The 24,329-nt window shown below is 39.6% G+C and overlaps 6 protein-coding genes across 13 annotated transcripts; all 6 read left to right on the top strand.

The window, feature by feature from the left end:
* The first annotated feature begins 882 nt into the window (after positions 1 to 882).
* Positions 883 to 3,321, top strand: LOC118236464 (putative gustatory receptor clone PTE03). Its single transcript, XM_035434878.1, has 2 exons — positions 883 to 986; positions 2,136 to 3,321. Exon 2 carries the CDS (start codon positions 2,187 to 2,189, stop codon positions 3,162 to 3,164), a length of 978 nt encoding a protein of 325 aa, XP_035290769.1. The 5' UTR covers positions 883 to 986; positions 2,136 to 2,186; the 3' UTR covers positions 3,165 to 3,321.
* A 1,654-nt stretch (positions 3,322 to 4,975) lies between these two features.
* LOC118236403 (olfactory receptor 52B2-like) lies at positions 4,976 to 6,810 on the top strand. Its single transcript, XM_035434758.1, has 2 exons — positions 4,976 to 5,210; positions 5,771 to 6,810. Exon 2 carries the CDS (start codon positions 5,822 to 5,824, stop codon positions 6,797 to 6,799), a length of 978 nt encoding a protein of 325 aa, XP_035290649.1. The 5' UTR covers positions 4,976 to 5,210; positions 5,771 to 5,821; the 3' UTR covers positions 6,800 to 6,810.
* Positions 6,811 to 7,673: 863 nt separating this feature from the next.
* Positions 7,674 to 10,950, top strand: LOC118236288 (olfactory receptor 52B2-like). 3 transcript variants are annotated; one of them, XM_035434511.1, is made up of 2 exons: positions 7,674 to 7,952; positions 9,485 to 10,950. In XM_035434511.1, the coding sequence occupies exon 2, from the start codon at positions 9,536 to 9,538 to the stop codon at positions 10,511 to 10,513; it is 978 nt and encodes a 325-aa protein (XP_035290402.1). In that variant the 5' UTR covers positions 7,674 to 7,952; positions 9,485 to 9,535; the 3' UTR covers positions 10,514 to 10,950. The 3 variants fall into 3 exon arrangements, with proteins under 3 accessions (XP_035290402.1, XP_035290401.1, XP_035290404.1); XM_035434510.1 differs by having other exon boundaries at positions 7,674 to 8,346; XM_035434513.1 differs by lacking the exon at positions 7,674 to 7,952 and adding an exon at positions 8,358 to 8,613.
* A 389-nt stretch (positions 10,951 to 11,339) lies between these two features.
* On the top strand, positions 11,340 to 14,502 carry LOC118236321 (putative gustatory receptor clone PTE03). 3 transcript variants are annotated; one of them, XM_035434590.1, is made up of 2 exons: positions 11,340 to 11,673; positions 13,206 to 14,502. In XM_035434590.1, the coding sequence occupies exon 2, from the start codon at positions 13,257 to 13,259 to the stop codon at positions 14,226 to 14,228; it is 972 nt and encodes a 323-aa protein (XP_035290481.1). In that variant the 5' UTR covers positions 11,340 to 11,673; positions 13,206 to 13,256; the 3' UTR covers positions 14,229 to 14,502. The 3 variants fall into 3 exon arrangements, with proteins under 3 accessions (XP_035290481.1, XP_035290480.1, XP_035290482.1); XM_035434589.1 differs by having other exon boundaries at positions 11,340 to 12,067; XM_035434591.1 differs by lacking the exon at positions 11,340 to 11,673 and adding an exon at positions 12,079 to 12,334.
* A 1,856-nt stretch (positions 14,503 to 16,358) lies between these two features.
* LOC118236370 (olfactory receptor 52K2-like) lies at positions 16,359 to 19,126 on the top strand. Of its 4 annotated transcripts, none has more exons than XM_035434671.1 (3): positions 16,359 to 16,393; positions 17,209 to 17,319; positions 17,808 to 19,126. In XM_035434671.1, exon 3 carries the CDS (start codon positions 17,856 to 17,858, stop codon positions 18,825 to 18,827), a length of 972 nt encoding a protein of 323 aa, XP_035290562.1. In that variant the 5' UTR covers positions 16,359 to 16,393; positions 17,209 to 17,319; positions 17,808 to 17,855; the 3' UTR covers positions 18,828 to 19,126. The 4 variants fall into 4 exon arrangements, with proteins under 4 accessions (XP_035290562.1, XP_035290560.1, XP_035290563.1 ...); XM_035434669.1 differs by lacking the exon at positions 17,209 to 17,319 and adding an exon at positions 16,711 to 16,800; XM_035434672.1 differs by lacking the exon at positions 17,209 to 17,319.
* Positions 19,127 to 21,351: 2,225 nt separating this feature from the next.
* On the top strand, positions 21,352 to 23,589 carry LOC118236551 (olfactory receptor 1500-like). The gene is made up of 2 exons (XM_035435031.1): positions 21,352 to 21,491; positions 22,374 to 23,589. Exon 2 carries the CDS (start codon positions 22,432 to 22,434, stop codon positions 23,401 to 23,403), a length of 972 nt encoding a protein of 323 aa, XP_035290922.1. The 5' UTR covers positions 21,352 to 21,491; positions 22,374 to 22,431; the 3' UTR covers positions 23,404 to 23,589.
* Positions 23,590 to 24,329: the final 740 nt, after the last annotated feature.

Below are 24,329 nucleotides of genomic sequence, written 5' to 3'. Positions count from 1 at the left end.
GTAATAAAAAACTGATGTGCTATGCCTATTAAAGTTGAGATATTGTGCTTTAAACGATTTCATGAAGTTATCTCCTTCTGTGTTGCTTGTTTGCGTTGCCTTTTTATTGCTGAAGAGTACTTTGCGTATGTGTTTGTACACAGTAAAATGGCCAGTGTATATTTAACTCAAACAGTGTTAATTCGACTCACAACAGATACTGTAACATTTGGTCCCACATTTCAGAGCGGGGGCCAAATGTAGTCTGTTAAGAGTTCAATTAACACTGTTAGAGTGGAATTAACTCTGGACATTTTAATGTGGATGTGTGTGTACACGGGAGCATGTGCGCATGGCGGGATGCTGAGGAAACTATACAATTTAAGCACCCCCCTGGCCAGAATTGATCTATTTTTCTAATATTACTTTTTATCTGAAATATGTTCATGTGTTCTGTATTTTTCTTCGGCGAATAACTGGTTGAAACGCTTCATAATGTAGTCAACAGCTTTGGTTTCCCAAGCCAAGGAGCTCAAATTTAGACCCTTTTGAAAATCACTTGCTCACCTAGGCATTTATGGTTGCATGACTGAATGTTAGTGTACCACAATGGTGAAGGAACCGAGCTTGTAACTTCAACAGTTGTATGTTTATGCCCTGGTGGACATTGTTGTTATAAACATGCAGAAGGTAAGTTACCTAAGCTGAATTGCTGTACAAATACACTGTACTGTACATAAAAAAACGCAGAGTGTGTACATCCTCCGGGAGAAGAGGTTCTGATAAAAAATTTTAAAAAATGCAATGTAAACTGTAACCTCATCAATACCTATTATGTACCAATGGAATTACAAATTCAAAAAGCAGGGGAGGCAACTGATGTCCCAGTAGATTTCCCATGTGCGCACACTCCATACATATAAACCAGGCGATATATTCTGCAGTGCGACGGGAGAAGCACATTAAGACTAACGGGTTTCGACAGTGACGTATGCTGAGGAGAACTGGTGAGTAGCGTTTTCCTGCCGCGCAATTTCTGCCCTATGCCTTGAACGGTTTCGTTTTTTCCGCAATTCTTACAGACGCCAGGGCTGCGTGTGAACGTTTCCGCGCATTTAACTTCGACGTGTATGTGCAATAGACACAGCTAGTGGACAATGCAGGCTTACATAGATGTTAAACGGAAATAGAAAGGTGTTTTTAACATCGCGATCGGTTTGCTTGATGTTCACCTAAAGAGGAAGATATTCAAAAAAATATATTTGGGGGGCGTGGTAAAAACATAGAGGAAAAATAAAACGAACAACGAATGAACGACACTTGACGCATTGTGCTCTTCCTTTTCCTTCGTGTTTTTGGTTACATATTAACTGCATTAAGCCTGGATATAGCCTTTTGAAAGAATTGCATGGGTCTTTTGAAGGCGCTGTCATTTAGGAAGTAATTCAAGAGCGATATCGGGAGAGGCGACGGTCGACCCAAAGACGCTTGCGTGACATCGCCATCACCGTTTGTTCCTCTTTTTTAGGCGGTCATTCCTGCATTAAAACTACATGTATTTGTTTTAATACTGTAAAACTGCTGCAATTGCCCGTAGACTATACAACATATTTTACAATGCCATATGGAAAATCTATTTAATCAATCAATCTATTTAAATATTTTGTGTAATGTATGTGTGATGAAATACAGAAATTAGCAATATATAAGGGAGAGCCGGGAAATGACTAACGGTTTTCGTGTTTGGCTCGATTCTGAAAACATTACAAGAGATAGATTAATCATTTTAAGAGAAACAACCTACGTCCCTCGTCTATGATTACACTCCACAGTGGCGTTTCTGGGACATACCATTCACTAGCAATCTGACCGAAAGTGCTAGGAGTGAAAGGTAACATTTAACTCCGTGGATGGAGTAAATACTAAAAAAAACAAAAAAAAAAAAACTAAAACGACAGATATGGGGGGGGGGGGGGCGGGTGATGGGCAGAACCGAGTTTAGGAATCGGTGATGTAGCCTACGTCATTGACAATTTGAATATCAGCTAAATATTAAAATGTAAATGTAGTAAATAAGAGGTAATGGGTGACATTAGTCTGAATTGTCACGTGGTTGTGCGTTTTCATTGATTGCCATTCATCTGTTTCTCTCTCAGTGCCCAGCGGAAAAGCAGTCACGCGGAGATCCTGAAGGCCGCACATGCGCAATGGGAATTCTTGTCACTTCGATCACAAACGACTCCATCATTAGACCAGCAGGATTTTACATAGTTGGATTTACGTTTTTTAAGTTTACTAATTTATACTTCATTTTCCTCACCGTCGTTTATATTGTAACAGTTTTGTCCAACTCTGTTATGCTTTCCATCATATGGATAGATCACCGCTTACACACCCCGAAGTACGTTGCGGTGGCTAATCTGGCGATCGTTGACATGGTGCTCAGTACAACCCTTATTCCTAATATGATCAAGATGTTTCTCGCGAAAGATAACTTTATTTCCTACAACGCATGTTTGACTCAGATGTTTTTCTATTACTGTTTTGTCTCATTAGAGTCGTTTTCCCTCAGTGTACTTGCCTATGACAGGTTAATTGCGATATGTTTCCCACTGAGACAGAGCTCTATCAACACAATCCCCGTCATGATCAGTATTTTAGTCACGGTTTGGTCATTTTGTACAAGTGTTATTGTGTTCGCGGTCATAATCATGACCAGGCTATCTTTCTGTAATTCGGTCAACGTGCAGAGCTACTTCTGTGACTACACTCCCATGTACAGACTAGCTTGCAATGATAACCGATTGCAGTGGGCTACCGCCTCTTCTCTGAGTTTACTTATTGTGTTTGTGCCCCTTAGTTTAATCATCATGTCATACATCTGCATTTTGACAGCCGTGTTCAGAATGAAAAATGTAAACAGCAGGTGCAAAACACTGTTAACTTGCACGGAACATTTTGTTCTCGTTGCGATTTTCTACGCGCCGTTCATACTGGTGTACATCATCGAACATTTCTTCTTCAAACTCGATCCGGATGTCCGGATTCTGAACTTGTCGTTGGCCGCGTGCACGGCGCCCTGTCTGAACTCCATTGTGTATTCCCTGGCAACCAAAGATATCAGGAGCAGAGTGCTGGCTATGCTCCGGAAAGCCAAGATAACAGCCAGGGTAGGGCAGCCGTAGAGCCAAACATTGCATTGAATTTACATTTTCAAATGAATAACATCATTTCATTTCACGGCTTGGTGACTGGCGTCAATAGGGCATGTTTATGTGAAGTCCAACGTAATAAATTTGAATTGTATTTTCTTGTAAACATAATCACTCTTACATAATGAGCTCATGGGAGGAGCAGTGGTGCAGTGGGTAGCACTCTCTTGCCCAATGCACGCTGGGATAGGCTCCAGTTGCCCCCCACCCCCAACCCTACCCAGCATAAGTGGGTATAGATAATTGATGGATGGTTGTATAATGTGCTAATGTAATGACTGAGTCAAGATAGCTCAGGTAATCTCACCTGTGAAGAAATGGTATGACCCACTGCAGGGCTGCTCAAACTTTTTGTACAATTTTACCTCTGACAGAGCTGGGGAAACACATTTGAAAATTTACCATTAGAATTACATATTTTTTTGAAAGAACCACTCCCTAACCTTTTGTTTAGAATCACCCCCTAACTTTTTGTTCTCACTTCCTAGGGGGGTTCAGGTCTCAATTTTTGGGGGGTCAGACCCCCGTACTTTGTCCTGTGCAAACTGGAGTCCTCCAACCCCATGGTGAACCAATATTTACATTTGAGTGTTTATAGGTTGTGTTGTCAACTGTCTTAATTATTATTTTGTTAAATTTCTCTTTTGTTGTTTTGTGATCCTCGTATAATACTCTAGTAAGTTATTTTTAGTTAAACCTTGCTCTCAAAAGACCTTGATGGCCTAATAAAGATAATGACATTCAAAAAAATAAAATAAAATGGTAAATGGACTGCATTTATATAGCGCTTTTATCCAAAGCGCTTTACAATTGATGCCTCTCATTCGCCAGAGCAGTTGGGGGTTAGGTGTCTTGCTGAAGGACACTTCGACATGCCCAGGGCGGGGTTTTGAACCGGCAACCCACCGACTGCCAGACAATCGGTCTTACCTCCTGAGCTATGTCGCCCCCAAAAAACTTCCTTGTGGTCTACTTTCAAATTACAACTTCGCTTTTCTACAGGTATGTTCAGGTTAGTTTCCAGCTCCAGCAGGCAAATGTTTAATGATAAGAGGTCCTCTTGATTTATTGTATTTTTTAATTTTTATTTTTTTAATTCTAAGAATAGCTCTAGATGGCATTGAAAGGGATAGTCCACTTTCTGGTCTTCTCATTTATTTGTTTGATCTTATTTTAGTTTTTTGTGTCTGATTTTGGCCCAGAAGGTTTTATCACCAATTACGCCAGCACCAGATGAGCATTAACCAGGATAAATTCATGGAAGTCATTGCTGACCTAAGCTCTTTTCTCCCAGCAGGGTTAGCTAGTTTTGGGGGTGAGACTCAAAAGGAGTCTTAGCTACAGCAAAGCAAATCGAAATGCCTCATGAACATAAAAGTGGATCACAGAAAGTTAAAGAGAAAATGAACCTGGAAAAAGGTAGCCAAGTTGCAAAAGTTTGCTGGCTTCTAGTAGGCCATCATGCCTGCCTGTTATAATTTCAGTTGGGCCACCACCGTGGCAGGTACTTGGCTTATTCTATAAAAATCAGTCACATTGACACCAAAATACGCTGAGTTGTATATACCACTAGAGAGCAAGCTATTGTTTGCCATCTATATCTCTCACTAGCTAGCTGGATACCATTAGCTATTGAGAAAGACAGAGAGATCACTGGAGACCTAGGTTTTCATTTCCACCTTAATTTGGAATACCTGCATGTATTTTGTATGTTTTCATTTCCACCTTAATTTGGCATACCTAATTAGCAGCTCAATTAGATTTTCTACCTGTTGAATGAGGTGTGCTTTGTTGTGGTTGGAGTGAAAACCCACTACAGGAAGGCATTACATCACCATGACCATTGTTTGGGTAGCCCAGGGATTATACGAATTCAACAGGCAAGGGATTCTCATTAATGTGCCCTGAAGAATTCCCAAGTACACGCACCCCATACACACCAGGAGATATATTCTGGAGCACGAGGGGAGAAGCACATTAAGACAAACGCGTTTCGACAGTCACCGATGCTGAGAACTGGTGAGTTGCGTTTTCCTGCTGTGCTAATTCTACTCTGCGCTCGTAATCTTTCCATTTTTTTCGCAATTCATTCAGCACGAGGGCTGAGGAATGTTTCCGCACGCTCACTTTCGACAACGATAACGCAATAAATTAGGGTGGAGTGGTAAAACGAAAGATACATAAAAAAACAAGTGAATAACTGCTTATTTTGCTCTTACTTTTCCTTTGTGTTCTTGGTCACACATTAACAGTATTTGCCTATGTCTGAATATAACGTACTGAAATAATTATGTGAACTCTTGTGAACGCGTCGTCTTTTTCGAAACAATTCAAGAAACTGTCTACCCAAAGACGTTCGCGTGATGTACATCATTGAAAAGCACTAATCTTGCTGAAATATTCAACTATATAAAAATATTATGTGAAAAAAAGAATATTTATATATATTAATATAGATCTGAGCGTCAGCAAAATATTAAAATGTTATGTAAATTAGAGGTAATGAGTACAGAACATTAGCCGAATTGTCACGTAGTTGTATGTTTTCATTGATTGCCATTTGTCTGTTTCTCTATCAGGGCCCAAAGGAAAAGCAGTCACGCGGAGGTCCTGAAGGCCGCACACGCGCAATGGGAATTCTTGTCACTTCGATCACAAACGACTCCGTCATGAGACCAGCGGGATTTTATATCGTCGGATTTACGTTTTTAAAGTTTACTCATTTATATTTCATTTTCCTCACTGTTGTTTATATTGTAACGGTTTTGTTCAACTCATTTATCCTTTCCATTATATTGATAGATCATCGCCTACACACTCCAAAATACATTGCGGTGGCTAATCTCGCGATTGTCGACTTGGTGCTGAGTACAACTATTATTCCAAGTATGATCAAGATGTTTCTCGCAAAAGATAACTTTATTTCCTACAACGCATGTTTGATTCAGATGTTTTTTTATTACTGTTTCGTCTCATTAGAGTCGTTTTCCCTCAGTGTACTTGCCTATGACAGGTTAATTGCGATATGTTTCCCACTGAGACAGAGCTCTATCAACACAATCCCCGTCATGATCAGTATTTTAGTCACCGTTTGGTCATTTTGTGTGAGTGTTGTTGTGTTCTCGGTCACAATCATGACCAGGCTGTCATTCTGTAATGCGGTCAACGTGCAGAGCTACTTCTGTGACTACACCCCGGTGTACAGGCTGTCTTGCAATGATAACCGTTTGCAGTGGGCCGCTGCCTCGTCTCTGAGTTTACTCATTGTGTTCGTGCCCCTTAGTTTAACCAGCGTCTCATACGGTTGTATTTTGGCAGCCGTGTTTAGAATGAAAACTGTGGAGAGCAGGTACAAAGCACTTGCAACGTGCACAGAACATCTAGTTCTAGTGGCGATTTTCTATGTTCCACTTGTAACGGTGTTCATAATTGAATTTTTCTTATTCCGCCTCAATCCGGATGTCAGAATGCTGAACTATTCGTTAGCCTCGTGCATCCCGTCCTGTCTGAACCCCATTGTGTATTCCCTGGCAACTAAAGAAATCAGGAACAGAATATTGGCTATGCTCCAGAAAATCAAGGTAGCAGCGTGGACAGGGCAAGCGTAGAGCCAAAAGTTGCAGCAAATTTACATTTTAAAATGAATAAGATCAATTTAATTGGTAAATGTTCTCCGTGCACCTACCTTGTTTATTAAAAATAATGATAAAAAAAAAACTTCTCTGAAGTCTACTTTCAAATGGTGACTTTTACTTTACATTTCTACTGACATGTTAGGAATAGTTTCCTGCTCCAGGAAGCAAACGTTAAATGTGTTTCTTTTCTTTTAATTTTTTCACTTTAGTTTTTGACCCAGAAAGTTTTTGTGTACAATGAAGGCTATTGTAGATATTTACTGTAAATACGTTTCTAGCAGTCTTAATGTATTCATATGAGCATGCTTGCAGATGAGTTAGATAATACTCAATTGAATGCAAATTGCACAAAGAATGAATTAAAAAACTAAATGGAACCCAAAATGCACTAAATTAACTGCAATATGTTGTAACCTGTAATACTGATGTGCTGTTATATAACTTGTGTGCAATGTTTGTTAAGATATGCATCATATCTGAGATAACATAGCCAGTGGTTTTAAAACGATCTCACTTAACTCTCACCATGGGCGGCAGTGTAGTATAATGGGTAAGGAATTTGCCTTGTAATCTAAAGGTCATAGGGATTCCTGGGTAGGACATTTCAGTTGTACCCATGAGCAAGGTACTTAACCTGCATTGTTTCAGTATATATCCAGCTGTATAAATAGATGCAATATAAATATTATGTTAAAAAAAAAAGGTGTGTAAATCGCTCTGGATAAGACGGTCTGCTAAATGCCGAAATTCGTTGCACCAATGAGATTATCCAGAGCTCCCAAACACTGTTTCTGGAGACCTACCATCCTGTAGGTTTTAATTTCTGCCTTAATTTGGCATACCTGCTTCGGCTAATTAGCAGTTAAATGAGATCTGTACCTGTTGAATGAGGTGTGCTTTGTTGGGGTTGGAATGAAAGCCTACAGGATGGTGTTACATCACCAGGAACAGGGTTTGGGTAGCCCTGGGATTATACGAATTTAACAGGCAAGGGACCCTCATTTATGTCCCCTGAAGAATTCCCAGGTACACGCATTTCACACACACCAGGAGATATATTCTGGAGCACGAGGGGAAAAGCACATTAAGACTAACGCGTTTCGACAGTGACCTACGCTGAGAACTGGTGAGCAGCGTTTTCCTACTGTGCCACCAATTCTACTCTGCACTCTTAATCTTCTAGTTTATTTATTTTTTTTTTTTTCGAAATTCATTCAACACCAGGGCTGAGTTCGAAAGCCACACGCTTACTTTCGACAGCGGAATCGCATTTTTTTCCTTTTTGGTCGGGGGTTAAGAAGAAAGAACGTAGTAATACATAAAAGAAATACAAAAAAGCAAACAACTGTTTACGCATTTTGTTATCATTTTTCCTTCGCGTTCATGGTCTCAAATTAATTGTATTGGGCCTGAATATAGCCTACGGAAACAATTACGTGTGTTTGCAGAAGGCGCCGTCATTTTGGAAACGATTCTAGAAGAGCCATCTGGAGAGGAAGAGACGCTACACAGACGCATGCGTAATTTAAGATGCACGGTTTTGTTCTTTCTTAAGCGGTTCGGTCTCTATTAAAACTAAATGCATGTGTTTTAATATTGTACACGTGCTGTCTTTGTCGTTAGACTATATTAGTTATTTGCACTTACAGTTCTGTGACTTATTTCTCATGGATATTCTAATTTTATTAGTGAAGTATAAGCTAAATATCTAACGATAAGTAGATTAAACGTCCAACACCAAGACCAACGACCACGTTCACTTAGAATGGACAAGGGAATTATTCCGGGTGTGTAATGCGTCATGCACTGCTTTTGGAGCCGAACGGTTTTAAGCATATACTGTCAGTGTTATACTATCATACGTAAATTCTGAAATTACCCAAGGGGAAATGAACATGCGCACTGCTCAGAAATGTCAATGATGCTGGAAGTATGAAATGTCATTGGGCAAATTTCCCCAGCACAAGGGTTTGATAGTGTTGATTTGGTTTATTTAATCAGCTTTTGAACAATTTTATTTTGTCGAGTTAGGCCTACATGAGTAAGCAGACACAAAATTTCAATTTTAAATTAAATATGGGTTTAAACTACTGCAGAAAAGTTGCAACGTATTTTAGCCTTCCAAGCACTAAATAAAAACATGTAGTATAAGCTAATCACCTGTTCCTGATCAATGGCTTGCTTGGTTCTCATTGTTGCATATTTGTTAGAGGAATATGACTGAGTGGCTGTGGGTTCCATTTCCAGCTGGGCCACAAACCCTGTATGCCAGGAACAGGGATGGGCAACCCCCGTTCCTGGAGTTCCACCATCAGGTTTTAATGCCGACGCTAATTTGTCAAACCTGACTCCAATATTCGGCAGAACAATTACGTTTCTATCTGTAGAATGAGGCGTGTTTTGTTGGCAGTGTGGTGAAAATCTACAGGATGGTACATCTCCAGGAACAGAGTTGGACCTGCCCTGCTGTATACCATTGAAAATACACTCTACAGCTCTATAGTGCAATTTATTGTATAACTAAATGTAACAGATCAGCGCATCAGCTAAATATTAAATGTCATACAAATGAGAAATATAGTGGGAACGGAGCGTTAGCCTGAAATGTCACGTGGCTGTATGTTTTCATTGATTTCCATTCATCCGTTTCTCTCTCAGGGCCCAGAGGAAAAGCAGTCACGCGGAGGTCCTGTACGGCAAACACGACCAATGGGCATTCTGACCACATCAATCACCAATGACTCCATTATTAGACCAGTGGGATTTTACATTGTCGGATTTACCCATTTGAACTTTACTGATTTATACTTAAGCTTCCTCACTGTTGTTTATATTGTAACGGTTTTGGCCAACTTCTTTATCCTGTCCATTATATGGATAGATTATCGCCTGCATACTCCAAAGTACATTGCGGTGGCTAATCTGGCGATCGTCGACTTGGTGCTCAGTACAACCATTATTCCCAGTATGATCAAGATGTTTCTCGCGAAAGATAACTTTATTTCCTACAACGCATGTTTGATTCAGATGTTTTTTTATTACTGTTTCGTCTCATTAGAGTCGTTTTCCCTCAGTGTACTTGCCTATGACAGGTTAATTGCGATATGTTTCCCACTGAGACAGAGTACTATCAACACAATCCCCGTCATGATCAGTATTTTAGTCACTGTTTGGTCATTTTGTATAAGTGTTATTGTGTTCGCGGTCATAATCATGACCAGGCTATCTTTCTGTAATTCGGTCAACGTGCAGAGCTACTTCTGTGACTACACTCCCATGTACAGACTAGCTTGCAATGATAACCGATTGCAGTGGGCTACCGCCTCTTCTCTGGGTTTACTCATTGTGTTTGTGCCCCTTAGTTTAACCAGCGTCTCATACGGTTGTATTTTGGCAGCCGTGTTTAGAATGAAAACTGTGGAGAGCAGGTACAAAGCACTTGCAACGTGCACAGAACATCTAGTTCTAGTGGCGATTTTCTATGTGCCACTTGTAACGGTGTTCATAATTGAATTTTTCTTATTCCGCCTCAATCCGGATGTGAGAATGCTGAACTATTCGTTAGCCTCGTGCATCCCGTCCTGTCTGAACCCCATTGTGTATTCCCTGGCAACTAAAGAAATCAGGAACAGAATATTGGCTATGCTCCAGAAAATCAAGGTAGCAGCGTGGACAGGGCAAGCGTAGAGCCAAAAGTTGCAGCAAATTTACATTTTAAAATGAATAAGATCCATTTAATTGGTAAATGTTCTCCGTGCACCTACCTGGTTTATTAAAAATAATGATTAAAAAAAAAAAAACTTCTCTGAAGTCTACTTTCAAATGGTGACTTTTACTTTACATTTCTACTGACATGTTAGGAATAGTTTCCTGCTCCAGGAAGCAAACGTTAAATGTGTTTCTTTTCTTTTAATTTTTTTACTTTAGTTTTTGACCCAGAAAGTTTTTGTGTACAATGAAGGCTATTGTAGATATTTACTGTAAATACGTTTCTAGCAGTCTTAATGTATTCATATGAGCATGCTTGCAGATGAGTTAGATAATACTCAATTGAATGCAAATTGCACAAAGAATGAATTAAAAAACTAAATGGAACCCAAAATGCACTAAATTAACTGCAATATGTTGTAACCTCTAATACTGATGTGCTGTTATATAACTTGTGTGCAATGTTTGTTAAGATATGCATCATATCTGAGATAACATAGCCAGTGGTTTTAAAACGATCTCACTTAACTCTCACCATGGGCGGCAGTGTAGTATAATGGGTAAGGAATTTGTCTTGTAATCTAAAGGTCATAGGGATTCCTGGGTAGGACATTTCAGTTGTACCCATGAGCAAGGTACTTAACCTGCATTGTTTCAGTATATATCCAGCTGTATAAATGGATGCAATATAAATATTATGTTAAAAAAAAAAAAAGGTGTGTAAATCGCTCTGGATAAGACGGTCTGCTAAATGCCGAAATTCGTTGCACCAATGAGATTATCCAGAGCTCCCAAACACTGTTTCTGGAGACCTACCATCCTGTAGGTTTTAATTTCCGCCTTAATTTGGCATACCTGCTTCGGCTAATTAGCAGTTAAATGAGATCTGTACCTGTTGAATGAGGTGTGCTTTGTTGGGGTTGGAATGAAAGCCTACAGGATGGTGTTACATCACCAGGAACAGGGTTTGGGTAGCCCTGGGATTATACGAATTTAACAGGCAAGGGACCCTCATTTATGTCCCCTGAAGAATTCCCAGGTACACGCATTTCACACACACCAGGAGATATATTCTGTAGCACGAGGGGAAAAGCACATTAAGACTAACGCGTTTCGACAGTGACCTACGCTGAGAACTGGTGAGCAGCGTTTTCCTACTGTGCCACCAATTCTACTCTGCACTCTTAATCTTCTAGTTTATTTATTTTATTTTTTTTCGAAATTCATTCAACACCAGGGCTGAGTTCGAAAGCCACACGCTTACTTTCGACAGCGGAATCGCATTTTTTTCCTTTTTGGTCGGGGGTTAAGAAGAAAGAACGTAGTAATACATAAAAGAAATACAAAAAAGCAAACAACTGTTTACGCATTTTGTTATCATTTTTCCTTCGCGTTCATGGTCTCAAATTAATTGTATTGGGCCTGAATATAGCCTACGGAAACAATTACGTGTGTTTGCAGAAGGCGCCGTCATTTTGGAAACGATTCTAGAAGAGCCATCTGGAGAGGAAGAGACGCTACACAGACGCATGCGTAATTTAAGATGCACGGTTTTGTTCTTTCTTAAGCGGTTCGGTCTCTATTAAAACTAAATGCATGTGTTTTAATATTGTACACGTGCTGTCTTTGTCGTTAGACTTTATTAGTTATTTGCACTTACAGTTCTATGACTTATTTCTCATGGATATTCTAATTTTATTAGTGAAGTATAAGCTAGATATCTAACGATAAGTAGATTAAACGTCCAACACCAAGACCAACGACCACGTTCACTTAGAATGGACAAGGGAATTATTCCGGGTGTGTAATGCGTCATGCACTGCTTTTGGAGCCGAACGGTTTTAAGCATATACTGTCAGTGTTATACTATCATACGTAAATTCTGAAATTACCCAAGGGGAAATGAACATGCGCACTGCTCAGAAATGTCAATGATGCTGGAAGTATGAAATGTCATTGGGCAAATTTCCCCAGCACAAGGGTTTGATAGTGTTGATTTGGTTTATTTAATCAGCTTTTGAACAATTTTATTTTGTTGAGTTAGGCCTACATGAGTAAGCAGACACAAAATTTTAATTTTAAATTAAATATGGGTTTAAACTACTGCAGAAAAGTTGCAACGTATTTTAGCCTTCCAAGCACTAAATAAAAACATGTAGTATAAGCTAATCACCTGTTCCTGATCAATGGCTTGCTTGGTTCTCATTGTTGCATATTTGTTAGAGGAATATGACTGAGTGGCTGTGGGTTCCATTTCCAGCTGGGCCACAAACCCTGTATGCCAGGAACAGGGATGGACAACCCCCGTTCCTGGAGTTCCACCATCAGGTTTTAATGCCGACGCTAATTTGTCAAACCTGACTCCAATATTCGGCAGAACAATTACGTTTCTATCTGTAGAATGAGGTGTGTTTTGTTGGCAGTGTGGTGAAAATCTACAGGATGGTACATCTCCAGGAACAGAGTTGGACCTGCCCTGCTGTATACCATTGAAAATACACTCTACAGCTCTATAGTGCAATTTATTGTATAACTAAATGTAACAGATCAGCGCATCAGCTAAATATTAAATGTCATGCAAATGAGAAATATAGTGGGAACGGAGCGTTAGCCTGAAATGTCACGTGGCTGTATGCTTTCATTGATTTCCATTCATCCGTTTCTCTCTCAGGGCCCAGAGGAAAAGCAGTCACGCGGAGGTCCTGTACGGCAAACACGACCAATGGGCATTCTGACCACATCAATCACCAATGACTCCATTATTAGACCAGTGGGATTTTACATTGTCGGATTTACCCATTTGAACTTTACTGATTTATACTTAAGCTTCCTCACTGTTGTTTATATTGTAACGGTTTTGGCCAACTTCTTTATCCTGTCCATTATATGGATAGACTATCGCCTGCACACTCCAAAGTACATTGCGGTGGCTAATCTGGCGATCGTCGACTTGGTGCTCAGTACAACCATTATTCCAAGTATGATCAAGATGTTTCTCGCGAAAGATAACTTTATTTCCTACAACGCGTGTTTGACTCAGATGTTTTTTTATTACTGTTTCGTCTCATTAGAGTCGTTTTCCCTCAGTGTACTTGCCTATGACAGGTTAATTGCGATATGTTTCCCACTGAGACAGAGTACTATCAACACAATCCCCGTCATGATCAGTATTTTAGTCACTGTTTGGTCATTTTGTATAAGTGTTATTGTGTTCGCGGTCATAATCATGACCAGGCTATCTTTCTGTAATTCGGTCAACGTGCAGAGCTACTTCTGTGACTACACTCCCATGTACAGACTAGCTTGCAATGATAACCGATTGCAGTGGGCCACTGCCTCTTCTCTGAGTTTACTTATTGTGTTTGTGCCCCTTAGTTTAATTATCATGTCATACATCTGCATTTTGACAGCCGTGTTTCGAATGAAAAATTTAGACAGCAGGTACAAAGCACTGTTAACGTGCACAGAACATCTCGTTCTCGTGGCGATTTTCTACGTGCCGATCATGACGGTGTACATCATCGAACTTTTCTTCTTCCAACTCGATCCAGATGTCAGGATCCTAAACTTGTCTTTGGCCAAATGCATCCCACCCTGCCTGAACCCCATTGTGTATTCCCTGGCAACCAAAGAAATCAAGAACAGAGTACTGGCCATGTTTCAGAAGTTCAAGGTAGCAGCGTGGTCAGGGTAGGCATAGACCAGGGTTCCCACTCGTCCTGGAAAACCTTGAAAACCTGGAAATATATCAACTAGTTTTCCAGTCATGGAAAACACCTGGAAAATGAGAAAATTTACAAAATGTCCTGGAAATATTTGTGAGGTCCTGGAAAAATGTGAAGTCCAATGTAATAAATTTGAATTGTATTTTACTGGAAACACATTCTATCTTAAGCAATGTGCAAATGTAATGAGTGAGTAAAACTAGCTCAGGCAATCTCAAGAAATAGTACACCCCCCCCCCCCCCAAAAAAAAAAAAAAACAACTTGTTCTTAGTTCCTTCAGGAGAGCTCGGGTCTTCCTTTGGGGGGGGGGGGGGGGGGGGGGGGGGGGGGGGTTAGGCCCCCTGTGCATATCGCCCTCGATACAGGAGACCCCCCCCCCCCCCCCAAACTCCCAGGTGAACCACTGATTGCATTTGAATGTTTACAGGTTGCGTAATCAGCTGTCTTAATTATTATTCTGTTTCATTTTCTCTCTTATTGTCTTGTGACCTGTCATTGTCAGTGAAATCTTGTTCTCAATGGACTTACCTGGTTTATTAAAGACAATGATTTAAAATAAAAAAATAAAAATAAAATAAAATAAAAACTGCTGTGTGGTCTATTGTTAAATGGTGACTTCTTTTCTACTGCCATGTTCGGAATAGATTCCAGCTCCATCGGGCAAATGCTAGATCAGATGTCCTTCAGATTATTTAAAAAATAGCTTTAGAATATCCTGAAAAGAAAAAGCTCACTTTCTGTTTATTTTTCCTTCTTTTTTTGATGTTATTTTAGTTTTAGTGTCTGGTTTTGACCCAGAAAGTTTTTTTTTTTTTCGTGTACAATGAAGGTTATTTTGGATATTTGACAATATTTGACAAGCCAATTTCAGCTCAACCACTACAATCGAGCTAAAACCTATAATTCCCAGGTTGAACTTTTTGGAAATCAAGAAAATGGGTCCCATCACAAATCAGGAAGGATAACGAAAACACCCTACACAAACATACAGTCTCCTGAAACAAGCTTTTAATACTTAGAACGGTTATGTGATTATCATAATTATATTATTTTCTGCTTAAATTTGTTTATGATTGTTGTTTTCCATCAATCCATCCATTATCTATACGCACTTATTCCTGGTCAGAGTTGCAGGAGGCGAATTCGGCGAGAGGCACGAATACACCCTGGGCAGTTTTTCAGTCCATCCGCAGGGCATACTGTTGTTCTGCAGTAAGGCTTTGCACAAAAACTTCACATTGAATTTTAACTGCTTTGGCAACAGTACTTTTGTATGCCATGCCGAGGAGCTCATATTCAGACAACCCTTTTGAATGGCAATTCATCAACAAGGCCTTTATTACTGGACATGACTGAACGGTAGCACATCATAACAGTTAAGGAACTCTGCTTGCAAATTGAACAGTAGCATTTTTACATTCAGGTGGGGCACTGCCGTTGTGCCAGTAATAATGTCACAAATATACAAGACGGGAGGCAACTGTGTGATACTCATAAGCACTCGCTGTTTCTCTGCTAGCATACCACGACAGAACTTCATTGTGCACACACCAATACGACAAGCCCCAAGGGACTAAGATTATACCCAGGCAGACACAGCCCTTGTGTCCACAAAGAAGGTATAGGCTGCCTTAGCTGAATTCCTGAGTACAATAAACGTAAAAATGCAGAGTGTGTAAGTCAGTCTGTATAGAAGGGCTTGCTAAATGCCAAAATGCATTCTAAACTGTGACATCATCAGTGCCTCTGAAGTGCCAATGGGATTATTCAGGGCGGCCCAAACACTGTTCCTCAAGACCTACCATCCTGCAGGTTTTCATTTCCACCTTAATTTGGCTAATCTGATTCTACTAATTAGCAGCTCAATGAGATTTCTACCTGTTGAATGAGGTGCGCTTTGTTTGGGTTGGAGTGAAAACCTACAGCATGGTCCTACATCACCAGGAACAGGGCTGGGTAGCCCTGGGATTATAGGACCTACTCATTTAACAGGCAAGGGATTTTCATTGATGTCCCAGAAGAATTCCCAAGTACACGCATTCCACACACACCAGGAGATATATTCTGCAGCACGAGGCGAGAAGCACATTAAGACTAACGCGTTTCGACAGTGACCTGTGCTGAGGAGAACTGGTGAGCAGCGTTTTCCTACTGTGCCAATTCTACTCTGCGCTCTTAATCTTCCAGTTTTCTTTTCTTCTTCCGATATTCATTCAACACCAGGGCTGAGTTCGAAACCAACACGCTTACTTTCGACAGCAATAACGCATTTTTTTTTACGTAGGGGATAAGAAGAAATAACGTAGCAATACTTAAAAGAAAAACAAAGAAAAAAAGCGAACAACTGTTTATGCATTTTGTTATTATATTTCCTTCGCGTTCCAGGTCACATATAAACTGTATTGGGCCTGAATATAGTGTACGGAAACAATTACGTGTGTTTGTTGAAGGCGCCGTCATTTTGGAAAAGATTCTAGAAGAGCCATATCGGGAGAGAAGAGACTGTCTACCAAAGACGCATGCGTAACATCAGATCCACGGTTTGGTTCTTTTTCAAGCGGTTCGTTCTGTGTGGAAACTACATGCGTGTTTTAATACTGTAGGCGAGAGCGGGGTAAAATACAACACGGACTTTTTAGGTAGATGCATCGAGTTTGAACGACATATTTCAGGTTAGTTTCTAACGAACGGCGGGACAGTTCAATAAATATTTCGGGAGATGTGGCCAAAAGTCTGTAAACAGTCGTTTAGTGACTATCAGATCGCACGGTTTTCATACCGCATACTAACTTAATCAGACTGTTAGCCAGGCAAAAGTGTAGACCCCAGTCACGCTGCGAGATTAATCCGAACGGGGTTGTTAACCTGTTGTCAGTCGACTATCAATTAACTAATTGATATGATTTGTTCAGACGGGATCTTCGTACATTTATTTAACTCAACTTTAGGCAACGTGGTGACACGTGACATCGATTGACACAGCTGTTTGGATCGAATAGACATTCGACCGGAACCGGAGAATAATCATGTAGTCTTGTGATAGATTTTCACCGACATAGGTAAGCCATGAAAAACATATAAATATGATCAAAAATGTATTAAAGACTGTTTGTGTCATAAAACATGTAATTGTATTGAACTGCCGTACTTTGTGTTAACTTTTAAAACTATTAAGACTGTTAGGTGTACCCTGCGCCACGTTAATTTTTACTCCAATCTCGTAACATTTCACTCTCGGTACTTTCAGTCCGATTGCTAATGTGATGTGTAGTCAAAGCCAATGGATGTAGGTTGTTTGTATTTCAAAAATTATTAATCTATCTCTGGTAATATTTTCAGAATTGCGCCAAATACGAAAACCGTTAGTCATTTCCCCGCTCTCGCCTATGTGGCCTATACACTATAGCTCTGTGCGCTAAATTGATTTAAAGTGATCTGTATGAATGGATCTGAGCATCTGTTAAATACTGAATGCCATGTAAATGAGAACTAGTGGCTACGGAATATTGTTTTTGCTTTGATTGCCATTCATCCGTTTCTCTCTCAGAGCCCAGAGAAGAAGTCACGCGGAGGTGCTGAACGCCAAACACGACCAATGGGTATTCTGACCACATCCAGCACCAACGACTCCATTATTAGACCAGTTGGATTTCACATTGTCGGTTTTACCCATTTAAAGTTTAGCGATGTATACGTAACTTTCCTCGCCGTTGTTTATACTGTAACGGTTTTATCCAATTGCTTTATTCTTTCCATTATATGGATAGATCACCGCCTACACACCCCGAAGTACATTGCGGTGGCTAATCTGGCGGTCGTCGACTTGATGTTCAGTACATCTATTATCCCTCGTATGATCAAGATATTTCTCGCGAAAGATAACTTTATTTCCTACAACGCGTGTTTGGCACAGATGTTTTTCTATTACTGTTTTGTCTCATTAGAGTCGTTTTCCCTAAGCGTACTGGCCTATGACCGGTTAATTGCGATATGTTTCCCACTGAGACAGAGCTCTATCAACTCACTCACTGTCATGATCAGTATTTTAGTCGCTGTTTGGTCATTTTGTGTAAGCGTTGTTGTGTTCGCGGTCACAGTCATGACCAGACTGTCTTTCTGTAATTCGCTCAATGTTCAGAGCTACTTCTGTGACTACACTCCCATGTACAGACTAGCTTGCAATGACAACCGATTGCAGTGGGCCACTGCCTCTTCTCTGAGTTTACTTATTGTGTTTGTGCCCCTTAGTTTAATTATCATGTCATACATCTGCATTTTGACAGCCGTGTTTCGAATGAAAAATTTAGACAGCAGGTACAAAGCACTGTTAACGTGCACAGAACATCTCGTTCTCGTGGCGATTTTCTACGTGCCGATCACGACGGTGTACATCATCGAACTTTTCTTCTTCCAACTCGATCCAGATGTCAGGATTCTAAACTTGTCTTTGGCCAAATGCATCCCACCCTGCCTGAACCCCATTGTGTATTCCCTGGCAACCAAAGAAATCAAGAACAGAGTACTGGCCATGTTTCAGAAGTTCAAGGTAGCAGCGTGGTCAGGGTAGGCATAGACCAGGGTTCCCACTCGTCCTGGAAAACCTTGAAAACCTGGAAATTTATCAACTAGTTTTCCAGTCATGGAAAACACCTGGAAAATGAGGAAAATTTACAAAATGTCCTGGAAATATTTGTGAGGTCCTGGAAAAATGTAGGATAGGCTATAAGTCAAGGTATTAAACTGTATATTTAGAGCTGAGATTGCATATTTTTCTCCGCTTCTCTCATTTTTATTAGCTGCTGAGATTCCACAGCAGCACACAGTTTTGAATGGTTATGGTACTTGCACATTGCAAGCACCCCCCCCCCCCCCCCCCCCCGACACCGGTCCACCACCGGCTTTGGACTACCATTGTCCACGTTTCATGTCTGTAAGTCTAAGACTCTAAGTCATGGAAATTGTCCTTGAAAAGTCCCTGAAAATGATTTTCTAAAATGAGTGGGAACCCTGATAGAGACAGTAAATTTACATTTTCAACTGAGTAACATCTATGTAATTTTAGGCCTTGGTGTTTGGCCTCAAATGCACATGCCTATGTGAAGTTGCATTGTAGTTTACTGAAAGCACCCTTGCATCTTTGCTGTAAAACAAATTTACCCAGTGAGACTCAGCCAACCACGCAATTGAAAACTTAAACATTGCCGAAATGGTCATAATGCTTCTCAGAAAGAATACTCTAAGACACAGTTGTGCTAGTTTTAAAACTAAAACCTTATACTTTAGTTGTGATGGTAACATAAGACAGACACTGAATGTTTATTATTTTACTCTTTAACTGAGTCATATCTTTTTCCCTCACATGACTCCATGTCTCCCTATTCAGTGTGATGCAAAAGGAAGCAGTTTTTGTGATCTGTATAACAGGGAGACATCACACGTCTGGCTATTATTTGTATATCCCATATTGCAATGTTTGTGATGTCCTAATATTGTTTAGACTGAGCAGTGTGTCTGGCCTGATGCTGAATTTTCTAAGCTGCCTTACAACAGTTTGGGGAAGGCCCTTTCCTGTTTCAGCATGACAATGCCCCGAGCACACAGCGTGGTCCATATGGAAATGGTTTTGTTGAGGATGGTGTGGAAGAACTTGACCGGCCTGCACAGAGCCCTGACCCTCAGCCACATCAAACACCTTTGGGATCAACTGGAAAACCAACTGTGAGCTAGGCCTAAGTGCCCAATCAATGTCCAACCTCACAAATGCTCTTCTGGCTTAATAGTAGAAAATCCCTGCAGCAATGCTCCAACATCTAGTACAAAACCTTCACAGAAGAGTGGAGGTTGTTATAGCAGCAAAGGGTGGACCAACTCCATATTAATTCCCATAATTTTTAATGAGATGTTGGATATCACATGTCCATATACCTTTGGCTGTATATTGTTTTTTTTCGGGTTCAGGCCTGGTGTTTGCTCTTTTTGCTTTGTTTCTGTTGCCTTACTGATCTGTAAACATCCTTGTTAGGCCTCTGTAAAAAGCACTATACAAATAAAACTGAATTGAAATTTAACAACAACTCCCTGGTGCACCTGGAGATGGGTCTACCCAGTGCCACAAAACAGTGGTGGGCCACTCAGCTGAAGAAGTATCAGCTTAGTCTTACGTATAGGCAAGGGAACGTGAATGCTGAATAGTGGAAAGTGGACCAATAAGCCTGGTGCAGGGGGTAAAGCAATGATGAGTAAAGCAGCCATTTGACAGGCAATAGCAATTGCTGATCATCATGAAACTTGATGGATATATTGACCTCTTGGTGCGACCTTGTAAAATTTGGGATCAGTCAGCCATTAGGAGGCGCTGTAGCTAAAATGCAAGTTTTCAAAAGTGTATCTTTGGATACAGTTACCATAAAATCATAGAATTCACATCCATAATGAACCAGTTTTCGCAAACGAATCCTAGGCCGTTAGGCTGAGCTTCACCAAATGAATCATCATTAAGCTGGGCATACATGTAAGAATTTCATCTGAGGCAGCATGCTAAAATTGGTGAATCAAATATACCCCTTCATCTTAAAAAGTCATAATTATCACATGCTGCTTAGACCCCATTAATTACCGCTTGCAGTTATAATTATAATTATTGTTTCTGTACTCAAACAGAAACCAGAATGTGTGCCCATTTTATCTATGGTAATTATTCTTTCAATTTTCTTTTTTTTTCCAGTGTGTCACTATCTGAATGCTGGTTGTAACTTCAACAAATAAACATCCAATAAACATCCATTTCACATTTTATCAGCACAATGTTTCAAGCTCACGCATACATACACAAACCTGAAATAGTCACAGTTATGCCATAGGCCCAGTCCTGAGAATGAGGCTCCAACCAAAGAAACAAAAAAGCAATTAATAAATGAATAATCCCAAACAAGGAGTACAGAATAAGTCTCTATAATTATGTCATGTTACACAGATATCACATGAGCATTTTTTTCTGCTTTCTGTTCCCTTAGGGTAATGTTCTGTGTCAACACTCCGGGATATAAGAATCACAGTGCATGCTTTGTCTCACCACAGTCTTTTCCAACTGAACTATCATCAAGTTCAAGGACATTCATCCTCTAAAAGAGAAACATCAAAGTACATTGGTTTCCTATTAGAAAAAGAGGTCTTCTAAATGAGAAACGGTGCATTGACATTTTTGGTCTGTGCAGTTTGCAAAAAATTATTGGTAAGTATTAGCTACGCCTTAACATAGCCCTTCATTTATTTATTTCAAAAAGCTGCCTGTTTCTGCGTAGCTTGAAGCGCATGCCAATTATTCTAAATGAAAACTGAATCTAAAATAATTTTAAATAATTTTTTTTATATCAAGATATATATTGCATCAAAAAAAATTTCCCTTTGAGAATTTCTGAAAGAAAATGCATAAAGTAAAATATTTCATTGTAAAAATTATTTATAGATATTGTTCATCATTAAGCTCTCATTGTCAGGTTTCTATGTGATTAAACTATCAGAATATTCTATTAAAACTGAAGGGTACAGTGATACAAGCGTAACAGAAAAAGATGTAGAGATGTAATGAGTATGAAACATGATTGTTAGGTGTTATGCAGAGATGTGCTAACAAACATTTGAGGGTCAGGTGCTCAAAATTGTGAAAGTGAGAAAAGAGCAGAATAAACCAGGTAAAACTGCTTTATTGTACAGTGTATAACTCACCAAATTTAATGGGTGAACATTTTTGACAAGAACAAGAAGAATAGAAATTATAATATTTTTTTATCAAATCAAAAGGGGACATGGGGATTAAGGTGAAGGTGCTTGGGTTGCAGGGGATTGTAATATGATTTTTATGCGTTCTACGAAGTCACACATTTTTCACTGGGAGTATGATGACGTAGAATTTATTGAATGAAGCCTGGGAATTTTTTATTGTCTTTTATTTTATTTATTTATTTATTTTGTTTATTCATTCACTAATGAATAATTACTAATAAATCTGAGCTTCCGGGGTTTCTGTAGCTGAGTATTTGATAAACCAAACATTGTTAACTTTGTGATGTTTCAGGAATTCATTGCTTTAGGTTGACCTATTTTTTATTTCCAGGTCCTAAAGGACTGGTTTTTCAGGGGGTGAGAAACAGCGAGGAGCTGGCAAAGCTGCGATGAGTCCCCTGAATTCAACCTCCATTAATAATGCCACTATTGTGCGTCCTGAGTTCTTTGTCATAAGTGGTTTTGCCGGTATTCCCCACGCAAACTACTACTATGTGTTCTTGTCCTTCGTTTATGCTGTGAGTCTACTAGGAAATGCCTTTGTCATGTTTATGATTTACGCTGACCACCGTCTCCACACTCCAAAATACATTGTCGTTTTTAATTTGGCTTTGTCTGACTTGTGTGGAAGCACTGCACTTGTTCCTCAGATGCTTGACACCTTGCTGTTTAAATCACATTTAATCTCCTACACGGCCTGCTTGACTCATATGTTTTTTGTTTTTTGGTTTCTCTCTGTGCAGTCTTTCATTCTTGCTCTTCTGTCCTATGATAGATTTGTTGCTATATGCTTTCCACTCAGATACAATGAGATTGTGACTAATAAATCAATGTTCGTGATCACAACCATACTATGGATTTTTTCAGGAACGGCCACTTCCATAGCTGTGATTTTTATCGACAGAATATCATTCTGCAAATCCATTGTGGTAAACAGCTTTTTCTGTGATCACGGAGCTGTACAACTTTTGGCATGCGATGAGCACCCTCCAAGTGCAATCATAAACTGGACACATCCTGTTACAATTCTCTGGGTCCCGGTATTTTTTATCACATGTACATACGTATGTATAGGCAGAGCAATCTTTAAAATTGCAGATGCTTCTGAGCGCCTCAAAGCCATGAAGACCTGCACCTCTCATTTGATCTTGGTGAGTGTGTTTTATCTTCCTATATGCACCACCTTTGCAATGGGCTCTGCCATTGAACTGAACGCCTGGATAGTTAACATGTCTCTGACGACTGTCTTGCCACCAATGCTGAATCCAATCATTTACTCTTTGAAAACAGAAGAATTCACAGAATGCATTAAAAAGCTGTACAGAAGAAAGAAGATAAACTTTGCTGTAAGGAATAAATGAATGAATGTTTTAATTCCAAATGACTGACTAGCAATTATGACTGTTTATTTTTTTGAACTCTCCACTCAACTGTGAACTGTAAGAGCAATTAAATTGAATCCAATGAATTGGAACTCAGTGATCAATATGAATAACAAGCAGGTAAATAAGTACAGTATAAATAGTGCTTTTCATTAGATGGGTAAAATATACAAGACATGTTTGGGGGACTCTCTTTCAACAGGAGTTTATACTTTTTTTTTCCATTGCGAATCGCTTTATAGATCAATTAAAGCAGTTAATTGCACAAACAAAACACCTCACTTGGTTTCTTAGGCCTAAGATGGTTGCTGATTTTGAGGTGGAAAAGAAAGCCAGCAGGCACTGCAGACAGAACTGAGGATCACTGTACTGAGGAGTAAACATCCTAAGGGAGCTAAGGCAACCCACAGTGGCATTCACAGACACTGTGTAGAGAAACGCTTAGTCACGTCAGACATGTTAAACGGTTATTACAGATGCCCTCTGTGGAAATCTCAATAGTCCATGCCAAAGAGGAACATTAAGTCCTTGAAACATTAAGTTTCACTGCCTTTCTAGAAGACCGTTAAGAGCCCCATCACTAAAGCTCGCCATTTCTCCTCCTCCCTCCATTGGGATGCCTGTCATCAAGACGTGGGTCTCATAAGTCCAGTTTTTAAAACACTTAAATGAAATATTTGGTTTGGCTAAAGATTTACTTTAGAAATGGCATTTAAACACAAGACAAATATTTAATTTGGAACTTAAGATTTAACATACTAATAAGCACTTATATTGGCTAAATATGTACATTTTTAACAGATTTGTTATAAAATAGATTTTTAGCGAAATGTAATATTTTGATTACGATGAAAACCTAGATTTAAAATAAAAGCTAAATATTACATTTAGAACAGAAGATTTAT

Source organism: Anguilla anguilla, chromosome 9 (genome assembly GCF_013347855.1).
Source record: "Anguilla anguilla isolate fAngAng1 chromosome 9, fAngAng1.pri, whole genome shotgun sequence".
NCBI classification, from domain to species: Eukaryota; Metazoa; Chordata; class Actinopteri; order Anguilliformes; family Anguillidae; genus Anguilla; species Anguilla anguilla.
This window is presented reverse-complemented; position numbering and strand designations above follow the sequence as displayed.

Bases quoted from the DNA above. Each gene is read 5' to 3' on its own strand.
- LOC118236464 (XM_035434878.1), top strand. From the start codon at position 2,187: ATGGGAATTCTTGTCACTTCGATCACAAACGACTCCATCATTAGACCA.
- LOC118236403 (XM_035434758.1), top strand. From the start codon at position 5,822: ATGGGAATTCTTGTCACTTCGATCACAAACGACTCCGTCATGAGACCA.
- LOC118236288 (XM_035434511.1), top strand. From the start codon at position 9,536: ATGGGCATTCTGACCACATCAATCACCAATGACTCCATTATTAGACCA.
- LOC118236321 (XM_035434590.1), top strand. From the start codon at position 13,257: ATGGGCATTCTGACCACATCAATCACCAATGACTCCATTATTAGACCA.
- LOC118236370 (XM_035434669.1), top strand. From the start codon at position 16,780: ATGCGTAACATCAGATCCACG. The intron at 16,801-17,807 runs GTTTGGTTCTTT...TTTCTCTCTCAG, and splicing joins TGCGTAACATCAGATCCACG to AGCCCAGAGAAGAAGTCACG.
- LOC118236551 (XM_035435031.1), top strand. From the start codon at position 22,432: ATGAGTCCCCTGAATTCAACCTCCATTAATAATGCCACTATTGTGCGT.